General features: G+C 42.0%; 1 protein-coding gene across 2 annotated transcripts in view; it reads right to left on the reverse strand.

Annotated features, from left to right (window-relative positions):
- Positions 1-13,272: 13,272 nt before the first annotated feature.
- Positions 13,273-19,954, reverse strand: part of LPAR3 (lysophosphatidic acid receptor 3) — an 83,516-nt gene continuing 76,834 nt past the window's right edge. For both annotated transcript variants that reach the window (XM_033225443.1, XM_033225442.1), the window contains exon 3: positions 13,273-15,788. In XM_033225443.1, the coding sequence (XP_033081334.1) occupies positions 15,460-15,788 (329 nt within the window). In that variant the 3' untranslated portion in view covers positions 13,273-15,459. The remainder of the gene's footprint in view (positions 15,789-19,954) is intronic.

Raw genomic sequence — 19,954 nt, forward strand, 5'->3', positions numbered from 1 at the left:
AGGGAGGGAACAGGAGGGAGGGAAGCAGGGGAGTGGGGGAGAGAGAGAGAGAGAGAAAGAAAGAGAAAGAAAGAGAAAGAAAGAAAGAAAGAAAGAAAGAGAAAGAAAGAAAGAAAGAAAGAGAGAGAGAAGGAAATTTATATATACATATATATGTTGTGTGGTTTGGGGAAATCACTTAAACTTTCTGATCTGGTTTACTGGTGTACTCCTGTCTATACAGTGGAAGTAACATCACTCCAAGTTACTTCATTGGGTTGTGAGAATTTAAATGGTGCATGCAGACTGCTTCCCACAGTGCTCAACGTATAAACATACAATAAGTGTTAGTGATAGGAATACTTGAATTTGGCCAGCCATGGTGGCTCACGCTGGGAGGCTGAGGCAGGTGGATCACCTGAGTTCAAGAGTGCAAGACCAGCCTGGCCAACAGGTGAAACCCCGTCTCAACTGAAAAAAAAAAAAAAAAAAACCTAGCCGGGCGAGGTGGCAGGTGCCTGTAATCCAGCTACTCAGGAGGGCGAGGCAGGAGAATTGCTTGAACCTGGGAGGCAGAGGTTGCAGTGAGCCGACATGGCACCAGTACACTCCAGCCTGGCTGACAGAGCGAGACTCCATCTCAAAAAACAAAAAACAAAACAAACCAAAAACCAAAGAATACTTGGACTTGAACATGTGTGCCTAGAGTAGTTGTTCAGAAGAGTGTTCCCATGCTCTCTTAGGGACTATATGAACACAAATTCAGTGGAAAGAAACAATACGGTATTGCACACTTTAAAATATGTTAAGAGGATAGATCTCATGTTAAGTGTTCTTACCACACACACACATGCACACACAGAGACAGACAAAGAACACTAGGAAATCTTTGGAGGTTATGGATATGTTTAGTAATTTGATTGTGATGATGGTATTACAAGTGTATGCATATGTCCAAACTCATCAAATGTATGCATTAAACATGTGCAATTTTTTGTGTCAATTATACCTTAGTAAAGCTTAAAAAACAAACTCAGCAGATGGAAATATTCCTTAAAAGGAGGTTCCCTCCTGTATATTATACATTCATTCATTATTATTTATATCCAAATATTTACAGAACACCTACTATCTGCCAGGCTGTCCCAAGTGCTTGGGATAGATCACTGAACATAAGAGGCAACAATCCCTGCCTCATGGAGCTTAGGTTCTAGTGGGGGGAGCATTTTAGAAGATGATAAGTACTATGAAAAAAATGGAGCAGAGGAAGGGGGAAGGTCACAACCAGGAGTTGGGTGGGTTACAATTTAGATAGGATGGTTGGGGAAAGTCTCATGTAGGAGACATTTGGGTACAGACTTGAAGGAGCTGAGGAAGTAAGCCATGTGCAGATACATGGGAGAGGAACCAACAGCACAAGGGCCCTGAGGCAGTAGCATCCCTGGCATGTTCAAGGACAAGCAAGAGGATGATATAATGGGGATGGTGTGAGTGAGGGGAAGAGTAGAAGGAGGAGAGGTAAAGAGGTGACGGGGTAAATCATGAAGGTCGCTGACATCACTTTAATAAGATGGGAAGCCATTGCAAAGTTCAGAACAGGGAAGTGACATGACTTGACTTGAATTGTAAAAGGATCACTCTGGCTGCAGTGTGGAGAGCAGATGTAGGAGAAGAAGGGTAGGGGCTGGAAGACCAATGAGAGGGTATGCAGGAATCCAGGCAAGAGATCAAGGTAGCACAGTTCAAGAAACAGCACAGGGGGTGGCAAGAAGTGGTCAGATTCTGGTTTTACATTAAAAAGAAACAAGGCAGTTTGTTGACATATTGGATGAAGAGTGTGAGAAAAAGAGAAGTGAAAGAGGAGTCTAAGATTTTTGACCAGAGCAATCTAAAGAAACGTGTTACCATCAACTGAGATGGGAAGGACTGTGGGTAGAGTTGTTTGGGGGCAGGAGGGAATGTATGTGAGCTGTTTAAGTGAATTTTTCTACATGAGTTTGGAGTTTGAGAGGGAGAGGTCTTGGCCATGGATAGAAATTTGGGAGTTGTCCACAGATAGATGTTATTATGTTATTTAGAGCCATATGATTGGATCAGATCATGAAAAGAGTGAGGGTAGATAGAAAAAAGAACTGGGCCGGGCGCGGTGGCTCAAGCCTGTAATCCCAGCACTTTGGGAGGCCGAGACGGGCGGATCACGAGGTCAGGAGATCGAGACCCTCCTGGCTAATACTGTAACCCCGTCTCTACTAAAAATACAAAAATAGCCGGGCGAGGTGGCGGGCGCCTGTAGTCCCAGCTACTCGGGAGCTGAGGCAGGAGAATGGCGTAAACCCGGGAGGCGGAGCTTGCAGTGAGTGAGATCCGGCCACTGCACTCCAGCCTGGGCGACAGAGCGAGACTCCGCCTCAAAAAAAAAAAAAAAAGAAAAAAAAAAGAAAAAAGAACTGGACAAGTGGCAGTGCCCTCCAGCATTTACAAGCCAGGCAGAAGAGTAAAAACCAGTAAAAAAGACTTGGAAGGGGCAACCAAGAGAATATGGTGTCCTGGAAGCCAATGCGCTGTGTCCTCTATGGTGCAAGAGTCTGCATTTAACTCTGTGGGAATTTCCTCCGTGGGATGACAATGGAGTCAACCCCTTAGCAGTTCAGGTGACACCAGTCCTAGCACTCCCAGTTACCCTTCACACTTCCTCTCTAGCTAAATGTATTTTGCCTTTCTGCATTCTTCTGTAAGGGAACCAAATGGATTTTAATAATTAAAAAATAATAATGGAAACAAAAATCATGGAATATGCTTCAGGGTAGCAATAATAATTTTTAAAGTATGTCTGTAATTCATTTATATAATCTACAGAACATGTGTATCTCATACACAAATGTCCTTGGAGTCATTGGTTTTTTGGAAAATTCTAGTTGGTTCCATAGCAATAATGAGTTTTATACCATATGCTGCAACATGTATAAAGGCAATCCAAATGGCCCTTTTTGATAGTCATCAATCTAGTGAGAGACAGCATAGGCAATCGGTGAGTATGTCGCTCCTTTCTCGCTTCACAGTATTTTTTTTTTTTTTTTTTTTTTTTTTGAGACAGAGTCTCACTCTGTCGCCCAGGCTGGAGCGCAGTGGCACAATCTTGGCTCACTGCAACCTCTGCCTGTTGGGTTCAAGCTATTCTCCTGCCTCGACCTCCCGAGTAGCTGGGACTACAGGCGCATGCCGCTAAACCCGGCTAATTTTTTGTATTTTAGTAGAGACGGGGTTTCACCGCGTTGCCCAGGCTGGTCGCGGACTCCTGAGCTCAGGCAATCTGCCCACCTCGGCCTCCCAAAGTGCTGAGATTACAGGTGTGAACCACCGCGTCCGGCCTAATGCTTCACAGTATTTACTGGAAGAGCCTTAGTCATTAATGTAAGTGCTTTTTGAGCTCAGGGTCCATTTTATTTCTCTCACTATCTTTCTTGGTTCCCAGCACACTGTTTAGCCCATGATAGATACTTCATACAAGTTTGCTCTGTGAATGGCTGAATAGTGCAAGCTGCATCAATGAGTGACTTAAACTAAAAAGACTTTCTTGGGACAGAAACTGAAACTCAAACAAGCATAACAATTATTCTTAGAAATTGCCTTTTATGTTAAATTTATTGCATACTTTCTGGTTGGGTCATTCGTAGTCCTTTTCTTTCTATAACAACAACAACGAAAACAAAAAAACTCAAAAGTGAATGTTTTCTGGCCAAGGACAGGCAAGATACATGCCACCTTATTTGAACCACATATATTTCCCAAAGGAATACCTAGGCAAAGAAAGGAGAAATGCAGCTTTCTACTCAGCAGCACTGATGAGGACAGATGCTAGTTTATTTTTCATACATCATTTTTTTTTTTTTGCCATGATTTTATATCAACTGCGACCGCACAGATTTTATTTCTCATGCTGTAATTCAGGAATTATGATTTTCCATGTTATCAAAGCAAAAAAATATCTCTGTGAGAAGGCAAGCAAACCAATGTTGTCACTGAGCACATCACACAGGTGCAGAGGAGAAGCTGTATCCACAGGCCAAAGCGGCATAAAATAGAGTTACTCTGCAAACCAATCAAAAGGACCATTTCCATAAGCATCCAGCTTATTAGATGTATCATCAACAGTCTACCTAGGGCCTCTTTCTGTGGGAGAAGTGGGGAAGATAAAGGTTCATTTTGTCAGTATATTGTAGTTTTTCTTATGATTCTTAGCTGTCTCTAGAATTTTTTTTCAGCATTCAGACAGACAGCTGTAAAACTGATTGGCCTGAAAGCCAAATAAAATAAAACACAGTAGCCTACTTTATCATTTAATACTAGCTATTTATTATGAGCAGTGCTGTGTTGGGATATCGACCCTGAGATTAAAGCTGGGGAAATAGGATTCTGAGATTCTGTGGACACATAAAGCTCCCAAGCCATGGTGACAGATGATAATGAGCTCATACTCAGGGGCCATCTTTGATCTCAATGGAGTCCAAGAGCTATCATTTTTAAAAAATAATGAATTGTATAAACAATGCAGGGAACATTCACTTAGCTATTCTGCAATGCAACTTCCTTGGGCCCTGAGTACACTGTCAGCTGCCCAGCCAACTGGCCATTGAGGACAGGCACTTTCCTAATTCATTTATTCCTTGGTTGGTTGGTTAGATCATTCATTCTTTCATTTATTTCAACCCATTTGGCCCTGGGAGGCATCCTTCTCCCTGAATATTCCCTGAATTCCTCATGTTCTTTTTTGCCTCCAGACTTTTTTTTTTTTTACCTCTAGCTAGGAAACCCTCTTACATCTCCAAAATAAAAATTCTACTGCTCCTTTAACACACAACTGAAGTCACACCTCTTCCACAAAATCTTAAGCAATAATCTTAGAGTAAATTGCTTCTGGATTCAAATCCTGGCTCTACTCCTTATTAGTTGTGGACCTGTGGGCAACTCACATCCTCATTATCAGTCTCAGCAGATTTACTCTAAAGTAGAGGTTAAAATTCTTATTTCCAACAGTTGTTTCAATACTAAGCATATACAGTGTTTAACACAATTCCTAACCCATTGTAGGTACTCAATCAATGTTGGTTCCTCCTCCTTGACTCCTGTTCTCTGAATTACAATAGTAGTTAAATTTATAGCTCACACTCATGTAATTAAACATACACTGAATTTTTCACAGCTGTATTTCCTGGAGCTCAGGCTCTTCACTGTACCTCCCCTTCACCCTCTTGCTTTAATCCATGGTTCTCAACCCTGGCTGCATGTGACAATCACTTTGGGTGTATCTATGGCTGGGTCCAAGCCCCAGAGATTTTGATTTAATTAGTGGAGCCCAGACATTGCCTGACAAAATAATTCAACTCTGTCTACAGCATAACTACAGCCAGGCAGCTAGATGGGCTACAAAGGACACATGGCCTTTCTGAATGGTAGCACCTTAAATCTGTGCCCCCCAGCCTCACTGAGGGGGCCTTGGTCTAGCAGCCCTACTAAGTCTCCTGGTCCACTCACTGCCCTATTCCTCAGGAGCATGACTTCTTACCTTCTCCCCTCCTCAAACCTCCTCCTTTACCATTACCCTCTGCTAATGATCTGGGGCACTCACTGATAAGACAGGAGAAAAAAAAAGTGAACGCTCTCACCCTATCTTCTAACTCCCTGCATTCATACCCTGTCTTCCTCTTCTTACTATGGATGGAATGTCCCTGTTCAGGTCAAATACCAGACTCCTCCACCTATATCCTAAAGCCCACTCCTTCCATCAATTGTCACCGCTCACCTGAGTTATCACTTATTCCACCTGTATACGTCCTACACTGGGTCATTCCCACCAAGAGCTAATAAGCTATAATAATTCCCACCTTAAACCCCTCCCTTGACCTCATATGCCCCTTTAGCTATTGCCCCATATCTCTGCTCCCTTGTCAGGGAAAAACAAACAAAAACCTCAAAAGTAGCCTGTCCTCACTGTCTCCAATCCTCTCCTTTCATTCTCCCTTGAACTCCTTCCAGTTAGGCTTTCACCCCTTTCACTCCACTGTAACAGTTTTGTCAAGGTCACCAATAACCTCCAAGGCCAAATGGACAGTCGTTTCTCAAGCCTTGATTTGCAATATCTGACATGGTTGTTCTCTCCTGGCTCTCCACTGACTTCTAGCTCTCTTCCTATACCACTGGCTTCTCCTTCTCAGTCTCCTTACCGACTCCTCATTTCTCTGACTTCAAACACTGGAAACCCTCAGACCTGTTGTAATCTCTATCAACACTCACTGTTCAAGCGATTTTGTCTAACCTCATGACCTTAAACAGCATCCATATACTGGTGATTGATATCTCCTGTGTGGACCTCTTCCCTGAGCTTCATATTTATCTGGCGGCCTTCTTGACATGTCCACCTGGTTGTGTCTCTGTGACATTCAATGTCACACATGTAAAATGGAATTCCTGATTCCCACCCACTCCCAAATCTGCTGCTCCCAGCATTTTCTCTATCTTAGGAAAAAGCAATTCCACTTTTGTGGTTGTTTGGACCAAAATGTTTGAAGTCATCCTTAAAACACATCTCTTGATACCATAGCCAATCCATCAACAAATTCTACATTATACGTGTTTTTCAATATTGTTGGATTATTCACACCTATAACTTTAAATTGCTATATAGAATCCATCAATAACAATAACCGCAAATACACAGTGCCCAGCACTATTCTAAGTGCTTTACATAAAACGTAATCTCCACAAAAACTCTGTGAGATAGGTAAGATTGCTATTCCCATTTTACAATACAAAGTGAGGCACGGAGGAACTTGCCCAAACAGCTAGTCAGTGAAAGAGCTAAGATGAAAATCTAAGCAATTTGGTTCCAGAGTCCATGTACTTGACTACAGTGCTTTATATTTATCCTGTGCTTAAATATTTAGATTGTTTAGAAGTTTCCAGTTGCTATAAATCACGTCATTTTAGCCACCTTTGTGTACAAAGCCTTTTCCTAATTTAGAACAATTTCTTCAACATACATTCTCGGGAGCTGAATTACTCAAAAAGCACATTCTTAATCCCTAAAGTAAGCTAATTCTTAGTAAACATTGGCTCTTTGAAATCTGAATTTATATCCAGTTATTCAGAAACTAGGTTATTGTTTTTTTTCTGAATAGAGAAGACCTAAAGTAGAGCTTAGAGAGCAAAGTTTGATCCTTGATTTGATCACTATGTATCCTACTCATTCAATCTTCCAGTCTTTATTTTCTTCATCTGCAAAATCAAGATAATCCCTAAATCACAACTTCCCCCAAGATGCATTAATCAGACTCTTATTTCTATGTTAAAAAGTTTGTCTTATTTCCCACAAACACTGAAACTTCAATCTATTATTGTTCCACCCTAAGAAGGTTTTGATCCATTGAATCTTTTAAGATCATAGGAACACAGAGTCTGACTTTTAAAGTGACTTTGCATATCCATATTTTACACCTCCCTTTGCTCATTCATTATTGTTTCAAGACCCTATTCTACTCACCATCTGGAAAGCTGAAGGAAAGATTACGTATTGATGTATTTGCCATGGTTTTATATCAACTATGACCACACATATTTTATTTCTCATGCTCTAAACTCAACTTTGATATCACAGATTTGGATATTGAATAGCTAATGATAAGTGAACTATGATTTTTTTTTGAGGTGGAATCTCACTCTGTTGTCAGATTGTACAGTGGTGACATCTCAGCTCACTGCAACCTCTGCCTCCCTGGTTCAAGCGATTCTCCTGCCTCAGCCTCCTGAGTAGCTGGGAATACAGGCATGCACCACCACGCCCTGATAATGTTTGTATTTTCAGTAGAGATGAGGTTTCACCATATTGGCCAGGATGGTGTCCATCTCCTGGCCTCATAATCTGCCTGCCTCAGCCTCCCAAAGTGCTGGGATTACAGGTATGAGTCACCGTGCCTGGCCTGATGTTATATTATTTTTAGGCTTTTTTCCATTCAATCTTTGGATCATCCCTATACTACAGTGTGGAACTCCTATGTTATATGCACCAATATATTATTTTTTTAAATTTATTTTTATTTTTTTGAGATGGAGTTTCACCCTGTCGCCCAGGCTGGAGTGCAATGGCACCATCTCGACTCACTGCAACCTCCACCTCCCGGGTTCAAATGATTCTCCTGCCTCAGCCTCCTGAATAGCTGAGATTACAGGCATCTGCTACCACGCCCAGCTAACTTTTGTATTTTTAGTAGAGATGGGGTTTCACCATGTTGGCCAGGCTGGTCTTGAACTCCTGACCTTATGAGCCGCCCGCCTTGGCCTCTCAAAGTGCTGGGATTACAGGTGTGAGCCACCACGCCTGACCCCAGCATTTTATTTTTAAGAAAATTTTCACCTTACTCTAAAACTGTTATATTATCTTCTTCCCTCAGTCATAAAAAATGAAAACAATTGTTCTTAGAAAGGAGAAAGTTGCAGAAGCCAAGACGACCCCTCTCCCCTTCATTTGTTTCCTTCTCTGTATGCTGGCTTGTCTGCTGACAGTCAATTTTATTGCTGTTCCTTTCTATGCTGTCCCCTGTATCAGAAAGGCTGGAAGCCTGGGAACTATATTTCCCAGAATATACACCCAGTAAATATCTCAGTTTAGATTCCGCCAGCAACAGACAATTACAAGAGATGAAGAGGGCAGAGGGAAGCAGAAGCCATAGTCTTCTACTAGTGGCAGATTTGAGAGTTTGGAGTGGCCTGTGGTGTCCTTCCACAAGTCACAGCCCCAGGGGCCACTTCCCAGAAGTTTCTGACCTGTGTGGCAATAATTCCCTAAAAGTTAGCTGCAAACCTGAGAGCTAACTATGGGCTTCCTTTGCCTTTGTTCCCTCCAGCCTTTCCAACTGTTTTATAAGCATCTGTCTGTTTTCAATACCTTCCTGCTTCAAATACCCAGAATGGTTTCTGTTTTTCTGACTGAATACTGACTGATATGTCCCATCTTTAAGACTTATATAAACCTGTGGTCAGATATCCACCTAAGCAAGATAAAACAGAACAAACAGATAAGTCTAGTTTACATGAACAGTATCAGATCCCCAAACCATAAACTGTAAAATGTCTTTAACTCAAAAAGAAGTCTATATAGCGGGGTGCGGTGGCTCACACCTGTAATCCCAGCACTTTGGGAGGCTGAGGTGTTCATGACCTTGAGCTCAGGAGTTCACGACCAGCTTGGGCACGATGGCAAAACTCCATCTCTACAAAAACCACAAAAATTAGCCAGGCGTGATGGCATACACCTGTAGTCTCAGCTACTCAGAGGGCTGAGACAGGAGGATTGCTAAGCTTGGGAGGCAGAGGTTGAAGTGAGCTGAGATTGTGTCACTGCACTCCGGCCTGGGTGACAGAGTGAGACTCTGCCTCAAAAAAAAGAAAAAAAAAAAAAGAAAAAGAAAAAAGAAAAAAAGAAGCCTGCTTATATGATTTTATTCCTCTAGGTCTCAGATAATTCTATATCAAATTACAGAGGCCCAATCTAAAAACCTCAATGCCAACAGCCAATATCACCAGTGTTCCAGTGTAATGCCTTGAGGATGGCTAAAGCAATAGAAACATGTCCATCCTTTATATTTTCACCTCCCTTTCACTTTAGTTCTCTTATTTGTGTATTTGTGCATATCCTTGATGTATGATTTTTGTTTATTCTTTTAAGAGCAGGTTTTTTTGGGAATGGGTCTCCATCACCTAGGAAATGTTCTAAAAATGTTGGTTAAATTAATTGTAAAATAAATATGTGGTCTTCTATTTGGCTTGATGGAGTAAACAGCAGCTCACACATATCAAATTAAGTTCGCTCAGGAAACATAAGGAAATCATCAAGCTCTTCGGTTTTCCATATGGGATAGCAGTTCCATTTTATTTTGAAAATCCTTTTTCCCCTGATGATGAATTTATGATGACATATCTCACACCTGCCTAAAGCGCATAGATTTTAGGTTGTCTCCCTAGGTAATTCTGTTGCACACTAAAGCTTGAGAACCACTGCTGTAAATGAAAACAGAGCTCCTTTTCTTTGAAATCTCTATGCCAAGAGTGAAATGCACAGAATCCAAAGACTTGGGTCTCTTTTCTAGGATTCACATTTGGGAGATGATGCGCAGAAAGTGAATTTTGGAGCTGAAAAGGTCCTTACAAATCATTTAATTTAAGCCTCTCATTTAGAAGATCAGCAATCATATCTAGAGTTTCTTTGGCAGTTTAGGGCAGAACAGAAATCAGAACAGAAGTATTCCCAATTTCAGTCCAATGTGTTATCTCCATGTGTCAGCAGTACTGTGGACAGGCACATGTATTAGCAGAGTTTTCTGGCTGGTAGCAGTAAAGTCTTTCCAACAGATGCAAGCGTCTTGAAGAAGAGCTATCATTTTTCTAATATGCAAAAAGATGTAACATGGGCTTGTGGCAGGCAGCCCTCCCCTTCTTTCTTTCATATATCTTATTAATATACAGTGTGGAGGCTCTAATCTCAATAACAAAATACAATACAGATGCATTTTAAGAAAATTTGAATTATACAAAGTTGAAATTGCTGATACAGAAAAATATTACAAAGCTTTGCTGCATAAAATTGCAACTTCCTAAACAGCTGACAAGAACTGCAAACTCTAAAATGGGCTAGTGCAGTGAATTGCAAACCATGTTCATGGAGTGTCATGCAGAGGCGCTGCATTACATTAGTAGGATGTGACCCACACTTTTATTGATGTACTCTGCAACCTGCCTGCATGTGATTCCAGTGACCGTTTGCTATTATTTGCACAATAAACTTGTATTTAATTAAATTAATTTATTTTTGAGACAGAGTCTCACTCTGTCACCCAGGCTGGAATATGGCAGCACAATCTCAGCTCACTGCAACCTCCACCTCCTGGGTTCAAGTGATTCTTCTGCCTCAGCCTGCCGAGTAGCTGGGATTACAGGCGTGCACCATCACGCCCGGCTAATCTTTGTATTTTTAGTAGAGACAGGGTGGGCTTCTCCATGTTGGCCAGGCTGGTCTTGAACTCCTGAGCTCAAGCGATCTGCCTGCCTCAGGCTCCCAAAGTGCTGCGATTACAGGCATGAGCCACCATACTCAGCCTGCACTATAAACCTTTAACTCAGAAGTTATAGATAACATAACATTCTGAACCTCTAACAACTGCTTACCATCTGTTAATTTAGTAGCGAGCACACCAGAAGGCACTAAAGAGAAGAGTGTAAAGATAAAATATGGCATTAGGGCCAAAAAAAGAAAATAACCCACACCAACAGCATCGCCCATCGAATGTTTATGTATCTGTGAAAACTAGCCTTAAATTATGAATATTTTAAACCATGTGATGTGTTCAGGAGGGCATCCCTCACAAAAAAACGCTGCTTCCCTGACTTTAAAAACTCTTCCTGTCTTTACTCCCATGCCTGAAAGATAATGTGTAAAATTGGAAGGAGCCCTACGAGTTTCCCATTTACTACCACATTTCGTGGTCCAGAAAGGGATATAATTCTCTGGTAAGTCTCCTAGAAGTCAGATCTGCTTTTGCATGTTTTTAATTCCTTTTAGCATACAGTGAGATGCATCATGATGTGTTTTTACTCCAGGCACTAACAGGGCCGGAGTTTGTCACTAAGTCACCTTCACGGGCATCTTCACAGGCCTCACCTTCATTATGTCTGCTCAACCAACTAACAAAGAGAGCCAAGTAATCTTATTGCCCCCTTCCCAGAATGATTAGAGGATTAATGAGCTAAACAAAACACTCTCAAGCTCAGGAGAAACACTAGTCTACAAACACGGAGCATGGCAGGCTCTGTGGTCTGCGAGGGGTGACATCGGCAGATGAAGAGAACCGCACCCCCTGCAGCGCCTGATGCCGCCGCGGCCAACTCCATCGGGTCCTTGCTCTTGGTCCATCCAACCCGGGCCGAGCGCGTGCTCTGCGTGCCGATGAAGCTGGGGCACCAGAATTTCTTTTTTTTTTTTTTTTTTTTTTTTTTTTTTTTTGAGGCGGAGTCTCGCTCTGTCGCCCGGACTGGAGTGCAGTGGCCGGATCTCAGCTCACTGCAAGCTCTGCCTCCGGGTTTGCGCCATTCTCCCGCCTCAGCCTCCCGAGTAGCTGGGACTACAGACGCCCGCCACCTCGCCCGGCTAGTTTTTTTTGTATTTTAGTAGAGACGGGGTTTCACCGTGTTAGCCAGGATGGTCTCGATCTCCTGACCTCGTGATCCGCCCGTCTCGGCCTCCCAAAGTGCTGGGATTACAGGCTTGAGCCACCGCGCCCGGCCTCACCAGAATTTCTAATTTTAATTAGTATTTATAAAAGCATCAAGATGCTGAGTGTGAGGAAAATTATAACTTTATTGGAGGCTTACATTTATTTCAAGGCTTGGTATTGTTTTTATTTGGAATTACATGAATGGGGGCAGGGTGGTGCGATAATCATTTCCGTGCTTAGGGCTTCTCAAGGTCACAAAGTGGTTCCAGGTTTACTATTCACTTCAAAAAAATTCACCACAAAATTCAACAATTTATTTCCAAAGGATTACTTCTTTCCAAGCAAGCTGTCTTCATGAGGTACTAAATTCTTTCACCAGTACAGATTTATCAGAACACCTTGGACAGTGCTACAAATCTAAGAAGAAAATTAAGTATCATTTAGCTAGGGAGTAGCGGCTGCTTTGAGTCAAGGGCTGGTCTGACGAGGTCTAGATGAAATTTTCAGGACCACCATCTTGATGGCTTGTAGATAAGCTTTGGATCCTAGAATCTGAGGACACACAAACACACAGAAAGGGCCAGGGTTTGTCAAGGGTCCTTGGTGAGCTCTGTGACCCCTGCCGCTCGTCGTTTCTAAGTATTCCCGACTTCCCTACTCTTGTGCCCTTGCTGAGACGTGTGCGTGCATACAAACAAAAGCTATATATTTCTACCCTGAGTTTCCACACTTTGGACCCCCTCCAGATACCATTCTGAATATGACACTCTGCTGCAGGGTACTAAAAATGGTTCTTTCCTCAAAATAAAACCTTTAAAGATCCCTAAGTAGCTATTTGGGGACTGGAATTCAATTTCAATTCTCCACCCTTTGGCCAGCTATAGATTCAAAATGCTTACATAAAACATTGAGAGTATGTACTTCATGACAAATTTGATTTTTCTTCTGCAACAGAAATTTGTGCTGTAGTTACCACAAACTATATTTTTACTTAGAAAATACACAAAGCAATAATGCACCTCAACAAGAGAGAACAGATCTTTCAAAATTTTATTTTATAGGTAGCTTTGATAAAAGCTTCAGATAGACCCACATACTATACAGAGTTTGTGAAATCTACACTTTCAAATCATAATATTCTCTATTTTAGGCTATTATATTTAGAAGCATGACTTCTCAAATCCTTTTATTACAAGTAGTTCTTGCACATAAATGTTACATCACAATAGCAAAAAAATGTAAACTTCTGCAAACTACATAAATACTATAATATCTGTCTTGAAGTTATTCTCATTTTAAATCAGAATACACTCTAAATATTTTACATAGAAAACTCTGGTTGGTAGCCTACGTGTATGAAACATTATTTTTTCTTTCTTACTGACTTGTCTTTCATGTTGTCTACTTAGGTCTCTGAAGGAGAAAAATTCAAAATAGAACCCAGATAAAAATTTAGTTCACATGTAAGACAGATACCAGAAGGATGCCGTTAACTTTGGGAAAAATAAGAGATATAAAATTATTCTACATGCTAAATCCAACAAGCCACCAGTTGGTATGGAGGTAACTGAAGATAAGGACTGGAGTCAAGCTCACATTTCATTCTATGTGGAAGGGATTCAGCCTGCTTATCAATACAGCTTTTACTCTGATGTATAGAAACATCTGTTTTCAAACGAACACCTCTTTCTCTTTTCTTGTATAGCACAACAGATCATTGCTACAGCTCTAGTCCTAGAGTGGAAAGTCTAGGTGACCTGTGAATTGATTTCACCTTCGCTGTCCTTCGAGTCTTTAAATGCAAAGTGAAGTTGTTTAAATACACACATGCACTCCCTGACATTCTCTTTTTTTTTTTTTTTTTTTTTGAGACAGAGTCTCGCTCTGTCACCCAGACTAGAGTGAAGAGATGTGATCTTGGCTCACTCTGCAACCTCCACCTCCCGAGTTCGTGATTCTCGTGCCTCAACTTCCCAAGTAGCTGGTACTACAGGCATGTGCCATCATGCCTGGCTAGTTTTTTGTATTTTTAGTAAAGTTGGTTTCACCACATTGCCCAGGCTGGCCTCAAGTGATCCACCTGCCTCAGCCTCCCAAAGTGCTGGGATTACAGGCATGAGCCAGTGTGCCCGACCTCTCTCCTTGATTCTTCACACTATTCTTGGGTCCTCTTATTCCTCTGCCCCTTTGCTGGGTTTTCTCTACCTGCTCCTTAAACATTGGTGTTCTCTTGGCTTCTTTTTCTCTTATGGCAGGAGTATCAGCTGGATGTGTCATAGGCACTTCAAACTTCACATTCTCTTCTCCTTGTTTTCTGCATTAAACCCTTTACTTGCTCTCCACTGTTTTTCACCATCATGAGGGAAAATGAGAAATAATGTGGGCTGGTGGGAGGCAGTCTGGGGCGGTAACCCTGTATCTGAAATACTCCAGGGATCCATGTTTCTTTCAATAGTCAGACTAAGCATTCCCCAGTCTCATCCCCAGATATCTTTGAATAAAATCAATAAAAATCAGTAAAAACAGGAAAAAAATATATATATATACACACACACATGCATATATACACACATGCACGGAGGACCATACCAAGGTCTTTTTCAGGTCAGAAAGGGTTTTCACATTGACCTTTTTTGTTACTTTTAAGTATTTTTCCTCAGAATGTTCCTTTAGTTAAAAATCAGGTTTAATCTGGAGCTCTTACTGATTTTTCTTTGATTCCTACTGAACACCTACCTACTGGCCATGGTTTCTTTGAGGAAAAAAATACCATTGCTGAAGCATTTCTAAACATTGTTAATGCATGCAGAAAGGACTACATAGACTTTCCAAGCAGCTATATAAGGCGGCTCAAGTAACATTATTATTTATTTTGGTCTAAGCCCTTTCATAATGTCCTTTTAAAATACAAAGAGAATGGCTACAAAATGGTGCCAGAACCCAGAAGGCCCAGCCGGACTGACAGGAGCTCTGAGCAGTTCACAGGACAAGTAGGGACCTGCCGTACCTCTCCCGTTTCTGTGCTTTCTCTAAATGCACCAGGTTCTCTCTTTACTGCCCATGCTTTTAAACTATGAAAAACAAATTTTAAAAGAAATGTAGCAGTGATTAATGGAGACCTCAAATAACACTATACATGGGCTTTGTTAAGAAACAGGTAACTATTCTTAACAGCTCTTTTCCTAGAGGAGGCCTGGGTGGGCAGAGAGGCGTCCAGAGTTTAGGAACTGCTTTTATTGCAGACTGTGCCTTGGCTAATACTATCCTCCTCTATGTACTGGCTGCCTGTGTCACTCCTGCTGAGGACCGTGGAGGGGACGCGAGAGGGACGCCTCTCTGAGTTCTCCTGAGAGAAGCAGCAGATCATCTTCTTCATGGTGCCATACATGTCCTCGTCCTTGTAGGAGTAGATGATGGGGTTCATGACGGAGTTGAGCAGCGCCAGCAGCAGGAACCACCTTTTCACGTGCTGCACGCCACACTGCCTGCAGTTCAGACCATCGAGGAGCAGAACCACCAGGCCTGGGGTCCAGCACACCACGAATGCCCCTGCAAGGAGAGAAGAGGAAGCAACAGACGCTCAGACCTTAGGGTGCTTATTCAGGTTTTCTTCTCTCCCAGCCTTCAGTCAGTGGCATCAAGGGGCCCTCATGATTTGTTTTGACAACTGCAAGGCAAACTTCCACCTACCATCTGAGCGTTTGAGACCTGGGCTTGGTACAGGCAAATAGCTGGGAACCTCCTTGACTATCAGTCACATTTCATTTCACTTTCTTTTCTGCTTACCCAGGTCTTGTGATTATGAGAGGCTCACATTTACATTCTGCTTAGGAGGCACTGCACATGCATGATCCCTGTTAGTTCTCTGAACCACACTGGGAGGCTGTTGCACTCATTATCCACATTGGACAGACAAGAAAACCAAGGCCCAATTCTAGGGGGAGACGAGGGGAGAACTCTCTGACTCCAGGGCTCCCACACTTCACCCTACATTCTGCTGTTCTAGAAATCAGATTTTCTAAATGTGCTCTTGAAAATAAGACACAATGAGTCTATGGCATCCTCCTAGTGGTTTAACTAAGTCACCTACTCATAAATTTCATTCTTCATAAATTCATGTGGATGCTTAGTAAGCACTATATTCTTTTTGACACATTCATGGGCCATCTGCATAATCATCTGCTCTACATTTAGATTTTTTGGTCAGAAATAAATCTTTCATGATGAGATAGTTAAAAATCTACTTTTCAGACTCTGTAATTGAACATGAACAGTAGTCTGTTCTGAGTCTCTAGCCACAGGATCATACTTACCTTACCTCTAAATTTCATATTTTTCTCCTATAAGACATGGGTCCACTGTTTCCCTACTATTATCATAACCTCAGATAGCAATAACAACTAACCTTTATACAGCACTTACTATAAGCGAGGCACTGGGGCAAATGCTTTCATTGATTAACTCACAGGACCACACTATGACGTTGGCATTATTACTATCCCCAGGAAACTGAGGCACAAGAGAAGTTAAGTAACTTGTCTATGATCAAATAACTCTTAAGAGACACGATTTTGAACAGAGGCCATCTTTCTCCACAGGCTGTGCTCTGGGCCACTATATGACCCGCCTCTATAGTATGATGTGGTTGCTTTTGTCGAACGTCCTTGTCATCTAAATGCACTTGCTTGTCCATTCATAAATATTCATCTGAAGCTTACAATGTGCCAGGAGCTGTACTAGACAGTGAGTGAGGTGAAGGCCATGCACTCAGGGAGCTAAAATACTAACAGAGGAGATGACAAACAAGCAAGTCTATAGATGATATCACCAACTACTCTACTGGTTAGAATTAGTTCTGCACAGCATTTCTCTTGTTGCTTTATCTTACTTCTAAGAGATATAATACTATGCAGGGCAAGTCAAGGATTATAGAGAGGCAGTGTAAGGGAGGGAAGAGGCACGAGCTTTGGGGTCAGACACATATGCACAGCTCAACCTATAAGCGACCCGAATTATGGGAATTACTTCACTTTTCTCAGCCTCCATTCCCTCCTTTATATAATAAAGCTAATAAACCCAACCATGTGAGGTGGTGGTTGTGAGGATCAGAGGTCATTGAAACTGGTACCCAACACTGTGGTGGGTTCACTGAGCAGCAGTTATCAGGAGGTGCTTTATTTCCACAAAAAATATCTATAGGTTTAGTAGCTAGCAAGGGGGTTGAATTCCTTATTTCATAATTACAGTTCAGCAGTGGTTCCCTTTTTTCTTCACCCTGTATTATTATTTTTGGTCTGGCTGATATATGTGAATAAAGAACTGGACTTGGAGATAAGAGATCAGAGATGTGGGTCCTAATTCTTCACTTACTGTACAACTCTGGGAGACCCATGTCATCGCCCTGGGCTCGGCTTCTTCCTCGGCTGTAAACTAACGACTGACTTTAGGCTAGGTGTGAGCTTTTCTAGTGGTGGGGCAGAACTCGTTAGTGGCTGTGCAATCAATGTGACAGGTTCAGACTGGTGTTTTGTTTTATTTAGACTGGTTTGAAACAAATGAAAGAACTGGATGGGAAGCCAAGTTTGGAACTGCCAGCTTGAGAATTCATTTTAGTAAGTTTTTAGCCATACCACCCGATAATTGTGTCTGAGATACAAGTCAAATTTGTTTGAGTTTTATGGAGAGTTAAAAGCCATAGTTTCACAGATCAGCAGTTTCCTACTTGGAAAAGAGTTCGGAAGCGGCTTCGCCCTATTTTTCATTCATAGGAAAAAAGCTTTCCTTTTGTACATCTCAGGACAATCCGGGCAAAGGAAATGCCCTGGTCAAGGGAGGCTCTTCACCTGCTGAACAATGGTTGCTTCTCTTAAATGCCTTCATTCAGGCCGGGCGCGGTGGCTCACACTTACAATTCCAGCACTTTGGGAGGCTGAGGTGGGTGGATCACCCAGGTCAGGAGTTTGAGAACAGCCTGGCCAACATGGCGAAATTGTGTCTCTACTAAAATGCAAAAATTAGCCGGGTATAGTGGCAGGTGCCTGTAGTCCCAGCTGCCTGGAAGGCTGAGGCAGGAGGATCGTTTGAACCCAGGAGGCGGCAGTTGCAGTGAGCCGAGATCATGCCACTGCACTCCAGCCTGGGCAATAGAGCAAGACTCCATCTCCAAAAAAGTATAAAGTAAAAAAAATATATAAATACCTTCATTTACTTGAAAAGAAGGATTGCATCCAAACTCTGCCTGTTATACTCTTCCATTTGTTTTGTGTGATCTCCTGCAATAGCCCAGGAAAAGTCTGTGCTTTCTCTATGTGATGCCCTTCAGGGTTTTGAAGACAGTTAACGCTTCGTGTCTTGCTTTAGCCTTTTCTCCAGAGGACACATATTTAATTTTATCTACTGGTTCCCAGATGGATACCTCTGGACTCATTCATATTTGTTAATGCTGAGATTTTTTTTTTTTTAAGTAATCTGGGCTTCACACAAACTCTTCTTTGAACCCTGCTGGTTCCCAGCAGTCATAGTCTGAGCATTGAGGCTAAATACTCAAAAGACATTCCTTTTAGTTTCTTATGGAATTTATGCAGATTGGTAGGCAACTGTCAGATATATATTTTCAAGGATTTATCATACACACACACACACACACACACACATACACACACACACACACACGCCCTCCCCTCACTTTTAAGCATTAGTCCAGTTACCTGTTTGAATGTTCCTGACATCTCCACATTCTCTATGAATTCTCCAAGACTACAGAGCTCAGGGTGTGGGGGTGTGTGGGGAGGTCTTATATTTAACTGCTGACAATAGAGCAAAATCCCCCCAAAGAATGAATTGTTGGATAAACGGTGCATCTCTTCCGAGATGTGTTTGGAGACAGATCTTGGCCTCCAGGTGGAGGAGGCTTGGAACAACTGTGTTTCCCAGGGTCACTGCCGGGGAGCATCGGCTCAAGGCAACATCTCTGAAGCACCTGTTCTCTAGTTTAGCTGCCTAGTAGGTTTGGGCTGTTCTGTCAAAGAAGATTTGCCTTTTGTTGTTCACTGGAAACAGTATAAAGATAAGATCGGCAGGTTTTTATTTCTCTTCTGACACCACGGCCAGGTGATCAACCAATATTTTTGCTGGATTCCTTTGGATTCCTTCCCTCCTTCCTCCTCCATCCCTCCCTTTCTTCTTTTCCTGGCCAAAAAAAAAAAAAAATCTTTCCTTTAACAAACCAAAGAATGACGTAATTGTGATATATGCAGCTTCATGGTCAGACACAACATACTACGGAGGGGCCCTTGAAGTCCAGAGGTACCCTCCCACTCCTCCTTCACTCTCTTTAGTAGTTAGATGCTTTATGGCCCACAGTTGAGCAGCCTAGCATAAAGACTGGAACATGGCTCTGGTGCCAGGCTGCCTGGGTTCAAATCCTGGCTCTTCCACTGATCAGTTGTGTGCCTTTGACCACATCACCTAACTTATCTGTGCTGTAGTTACCGCAGGTTTAAAATGAGGGCAGTATTAGTAACATTCCCAAGGGATTTATAAAAATTAAATGGATTAATTCATATACAATGATTAAAACAACACCTGACACAAAATCATTGCTCAATAAAAAGTTTATAAGGTTTTAACTGAATGAATTATTTTATGTAATTCAATGAAAAGGGAAAATATGTAGAATTACCATATGACAAGCAGCATCAATGTGAAGACTTATT

The sequence above is a fragment of the Trachypithecus francoisi genome, unplaced genomic scaffold (assembly GCF_009764315.1).
Source record: "Trachypithecus francoisi isolate TF-2019V2 unplaced genomic scaffold, Tfra_2.0 Lachesis_group12, whole genome shotgun sequence".
NCBI lineage: Eukaryota > Metazoa > Chordata > Mammalia > Primates > Cercopithecidae > Trachypithecus > Trachypithecus francoisi.